At 46.0% G+C, this 5,434-nt stretch overlaps 1 protein-coding gene across 1 annotated transcript; it reads right to left on the reverse strand.

Moving 5' to 3' along the window:
• Positions 1–441: 441 nt before the first annotated feature.
• GFER (growth factor, augmenter of liver regeneration) lies at positions 442–4,992 on the reverse strand. The gene is made up of 3 exons (XM_048493500.1): positions 4,794–4,992; positions 3,629–3,834; positions 442–2,325 (listed from the first exon to the last, which is right to left on the reverse strand). The coding sequence occupies exons 1-3, from the start codon at positions 4,956–4,958 to the stop codon at positions 2,163–2,165; spliced, it is 534 nt and encodes a 177-aa protein (XP_048349457.1). The 5' UTR covers positions 4,959–4,992; the 3' UTR covers positions 442–2,162.
• Positions 4,993–5,434: the final 442 nt, after the last annotated feature.

Raw genomic sequence — 5,434 nt, forward strand, 5'->3', positions numbered from 1 at the left:
CTGGAGGAAGATGTTATGGGGTGCAAGAGACTGGGTCTTATAGTTTTATTGGTGGAAGCAAGCAAGTTCACATTGAGAGAAAGCCATTCTGTATAGTTGAAATGTTTATGAATATTCTGCAAGGGCTCAATGGCTCTGCCTGTAGCTAGAGAGGTCTCATTTTACTAAAGGACGTACAGAACTCGTACAGTCAAAGCAGCAGGATTTTAAAGGTTGCAAGCGGCCTTCAGTTCATTATTTGATTTGTGTTACAAACTGAGACAGCTACTCTTTCCAGCAAAGCCGTGCTGATAGAGCGCCTTCTTAGTTAAGGGCCCTAAAATATTGTGCAAAGGAGACATGAAGATGGATCTGTTCTCCCCCCCCCCCCCCCCGCCTTAAGGCTATTGGTGCCTGTAACACAAGCTTTTTCTTTTTTTCTTTTTTTAAAAAAGAGGAAAATAAATGAAATGTTTAACTTTATTGTTTTGTCACCAGACAGGAATTAAATACATTTTCAGACACGCTTCATATCTGCCGTCTCATCAAGTGCACTTGAGCAAACAACACCCTTGCCAATAAACTGAAATGCCTTTTATAATTAAAAAGAAAGCACACAGAGCAGTTCAAAATCATTTGTTTGCATTCACAGCCTTTTGTATCTTTCAGGTTCAGGTGGTTTTAGCAAGAGGCCACACAGAATAATCACCTCTGAAGACCCTTAAGTGTAAATAACTTTACCCGGTCCTCTTGTGTCAGGGGAGTTAAAACAGCTCGCAAAATGAATAAATCAGAAGATGTTGCGGAGGCCAAACACACAGGGGAAATGTCGGAAAATGATCCTAGGGGGTATCAAAGACGACTCCCCAGCTCAGCCACAGGGCTTGCTTGTAATAACTAGAAACAGAAAAACTGGATTTCGGGGTGGGGGGGGGGGAGTGTGTCACAAATTTAAAAGCCAGATTAGCGGGACTTTCATCTCTCTTCATTCATGGTTTTCATGTAGTCGCCTCTTAGAGTCCCATTGCTTGGAACCAAAGTTAACCCCATACCTGAACCACAGCTGTACGGATGATTTGCTAGTATTATGTGGACCAACACTGTCTCATACTTGCAGCCCAAGATTTTTATCAATCCCCAACTCTTCAGAGGGATATACGACATGGGTGTGGTTCTCTCCTGCTAGCATCTTGCAGTACTGTGGCCCAGTCATAGCAGAAGGGTTCGCCCAGTCTGGGAGCATGATTATCACCTCTAGGAATCTCTTGCACAGACAGTGAGATCTTTGGCACACATAGGTTCGAGAACTAATATAACCTTCATGAATTTCCCCTCCTGTTTCAACACAGGTGAGCATATATTACCATAACTTTCCTGGACTTACTTCATGCTCCAGTTAGGATTCACCCCTGACCAGAGAGAGGGAGAGAGAAATGCAAAGGATAACATCTGAACCGTTGAAATGAGAGACCTGATCCCAGAATGAAATGATTTTATCTTCCGTCCTTCAGGATTTCAACAAGCAGGAAGATGAATGAAACCCTACAATCCTAGACGTCCTGGCAGCAGCACACTGAGTAACCCATTTTTAAAAAGGTAACACATGCCCTTGTCAGGAATCTGAAATGATTCAATTACCAATGTAGAATCTCCAAGAATGTGATTATGAAAAGTGTTCCAGATTTCAAAGAGCAGGGAAGAAATGGGCAAGAAGGAAGTCTGTTGATCAGGCGCAAAACAAAAGAAAGGGAAAATACTCAGTCCTATGGGGAAAAAAAGGCATAGATATGGGCATCAAGGCCTTTGAGAAGATTATTTAGGCCAGAGTAGGGTCTGGAACAGATGGAATAGAATAGAAAGGCTGGGGCCCCCACTCCCCTGCAAGCTTAGAAATTGCCTAGATTTTTAAGGCAGCATTGAATGGCAATTAAAAAAGATAAAGTTGGGAAACATTCCAACAGCAAGGAGAAAGTTGGGATGAAGACTTCTGATAAAACGACAGGTACTCATTGACCACAAGGGGAGACACATCTTGTAGACTCTGCTCCCAGCCTCAGTCACACTGACAACCCCATCCAAAAAAGTACCCTTCCCAGGACTTCTTGTGTACCTCACTGGTGTGGGTCTTCCTCTTTCTTTCTTTTTTAATTAAAGAGCATTCAATTTTATTTCCAGCAGCGTATCTAATCACAGGAGCCGTCCTTCCAGCCGTCTCGCCAGCGCTCGTCTACGAGGGAGCAGTCAAATTCGGGCTTCCCCAACTTCTTGTTCACTTCATTGTGAAGCCGGCAAAACCACTGGGTCAGGTTCCGCCTGCTGCTGGTGTCAGGGTGATTTCGCTGTATTCTGCACAAAGGAGAAAACCAAACAGAGTGAGGACGTTTACTTCCATGCAGGTTTCCCACCTGTTGCATCCTTGGCTGCCTCCTTTGGGAAGCCGTGGGTGTTTGCAGCCAGGAGGGCTGGTCAGAATCTAGTTCAGAGGTCTGTAACCCAGACACATTCCTGGGATGTGTGTGAAAGCTTTGTCTTACTAGTGCCGACCAACTATGCAGCACGCACCACCAATTACAGCCATCTGGTCCCAGAAAGAAGATCAATGGTTTTTCCAAGTCAAACTGGAAACCAGAGAGCATGTGGGGCTCTAATATTTCTCTCTGTGCGCATTCCCATTCTCTGCACCCAAACCAGGCCTCAAAACCCAAAGTCCTGTCTCACTGGTGACCAAGAGTTATGGACAGCAGTGCCTTCCCCAAAGGAATTATATGAGTGCCTTTGTGTCTCCTTTTCTCATCCACGGTGTAGGTGAAAGAATTAACTTATGCTTAATGAGGCCCATCCCCATGTTGTTGTTGTTTAAAGGATAGGGCCAAGTGCTTTTTGTACTGTTGAAATTTTATTTTGCTTTCATTTCTTCTCAGCCTTTCTCCTCAATGGGGACCCAAAGCAACTAATGTCATTGTCCTGTACTCCTTTTTATCTTCACAACAATTCTGTGAGATAGATTAGACTGAGAATGTGTGAACTTTGGCCCAAGGTGAACAGTGAGTTTCTATGATAGTAGTAATTTGAACCTGGCATCTCAGATCCTAGTGTCCAACACTAAAACCATGATGCTACAATTGGCCCATATTGCACTTAATACAGACACTTATAAAAGTGAGCATTACTTGTAGAAGAAAAGCATGTGAGCTGTTCAAGAAAAACAGAGTTCAGATACATTTTGTTGATTTTGTTTTGTTCCATGAAAGGATTTCCTCTGTTATATACCAAGTTATCATCTGGTGCAATTCTGCCCCCTAGCGAATTTGACAGGTAAAATGTCTGCATGACTAGCAGAGCTATAGGAAGAGGGAGAATGGCAGAAGTATTCAAAATAAAATATGTTTGCATAATGTGGAGTAGTGTTTGAATCCCAACTCTACCATGAAAACTTGCTGGGTGACCCTGAACTAGCTGCGCACATTCTCAGCCCCACCCACCTCACAGGGTTGTGGTGATTATAAAATGGACGAGAGGAGAATGACGCAAACTGCTTTGGAGAAAGGCAGGGTACAAACGAAGTCAATTACACAATAGCTGGTTCCAGAATTTCAAGATCAGCAGTTATGCAGTATAAACAGTGTGCGCTCCAGAAAACCAAACCCACCTGTCTGTCGCATCTTCTGCACACTCCTGACAAGGGAAAACCTTAGCAAATAAGTGAATGAATTGCACCATTTCTTGCTGCTGGGTTTTACTAGGTCGGTCGGGGTAATATGCTGCCATCGTATGAAGAAATGCCCACGAGTTTCTCCCCAGTTCTTCTCTGTCTATAGGACAATCAAGGCGTGGCTCCTCTTCAGCTTCAGTTTTCTGGGTTGGAGAAACATTATGCATTATCTAGCAACTAGCTAATGAAACCATGCAAACAGATAAACAGGTTATATCTCTGCAGCAAGTTCACAAACCGCTGTAGTCAAGATGGGATCACATGAGACCCTGCTCACTTTATTCTCCCCCATTCAGGGCTGCCTTCATGCAAACATTTTCATGCAAACATCTTCACACAAACATTTATGCTATCTGAATATGCAGCACTTACGAGAGCCACAGCAAACCCTGATGTCCTATCAGCGGACCAGTTGCCCTGGATTTAAGGCTGCTAGTATGTTTTGTGAGTCAGCAATTTTTGCTCATGGGGACACATAAGAGCCCCACCTGATTCTAGGGCACCTTTAAAAAAAATTTCTCTGTGAGTGTGCGCGCGCGTGTGTGTGTGTGTGCATGCTAATATGCTACAAAGTTTCTCTGACCTCACTTTGAATGGGATCGGGTCAACGAAGATGTGGAAGACCCAAAATTCCTGCAGAGCTGCTGCCTGCCAGAGAAGACAAGATAAACTCTGGCAAACCAAAGCCCTGATCTGCTGTAAAGGAAGTCTCGTCCCCAAGATCCCAATTGTCTTAGATAGGGAAGGAGGAGAGAGATGGAATTCTACGATGTGCAGACAAACTCCACTGAGTTGCAGAGGGCAGTTTGTGGACAAGTCCCAGGAGTCTAAAAATGTCATTGTTGCAATAGCCTCGGTGCTTCTAAGTATTGACTTAGCGAAGGTAGAGATGTTTGCTTCCTGTTATGATTTGCAACCACATATGTTTGGGGTCTGCAACCTACGGCTCTCCAGATGTTCATGGACTACAATTCCCATCAGCCCCTGCCAGCATGGCCAAGTGGCAGTGGCTGATGGGAATTATAGTCCGTGAACATCTGGAGAGCCGCAGGTTGCAGACCCCTGGCAACTTTAACCCATCTCTAGCCCTCCCCCTCCTCACCGACGCCTTCTTCTGGTCGCGCATCCAGCTCTTGAAATCCGTGCAGGCCCGGCAAGGGGGCTTCTTCCTCTTGGGGGGCTCGCCCTCCGCCCCCTCCCCAGAATCAGGCAGCGGGAAGGGGAAAGCAGGAGCCGGCCGTGCGGGGCTCGCCCTGGGCGCCGCCATCTTGCCCGCGCGCACAGCATGCTGGGAGCCGCATGGTTCCGCCCGTGGGTTGCCACGGCAACGCCGGGCTGGATGGGCAGGAACGAGGGGGCTTCCTTTGCACCTCAACCTGTTATTGCCACATGCACGTGCACGCAATATACGCACCCTCCCCTTTCTTGGGTCTGCAACCTGCGGCTTTTCCCGATGTTCATGGACTACAATTGGCCATGCTGGCAGGGGCTGATGGGAATTGTAGTCCATGAACATATGGAGAGCCGCAGGTTGCAGACCCCTTCTAGTCCCAAAAGGCACCCCCAGAACTTGTATGTTTAACAGTGAACGTGAGGATCGAACAAGTTATGGGCTGGCTACACACACACAGTGAAGCAGTCACTTGCTATGCTCACACACACACACACACACACACGTGTGTAACAACTGCCAAACCTTCAGCTCCATCTAAATAAACCCTGCAAGTATATATGGATGCTGCT

The sequence above is a fragment of the Sphaerodactylus townsendi genome, linkage group LG04 (genome assembly GCF_021028975.2).
Source record: "Sphaerodactylus townsendi isolate TG3544 linkage group LG04, MPM_Stown_v2.3, whole genome shotgun sequence".
In the NCBI taxonomy this organism is placed as follows: Eukaryota; Metazoa; Chordata; class Lepidosauria; order Squamata; family Sphaerodactylidae; genus Sphaerodactylus; species Sphaerodactylus townsendi.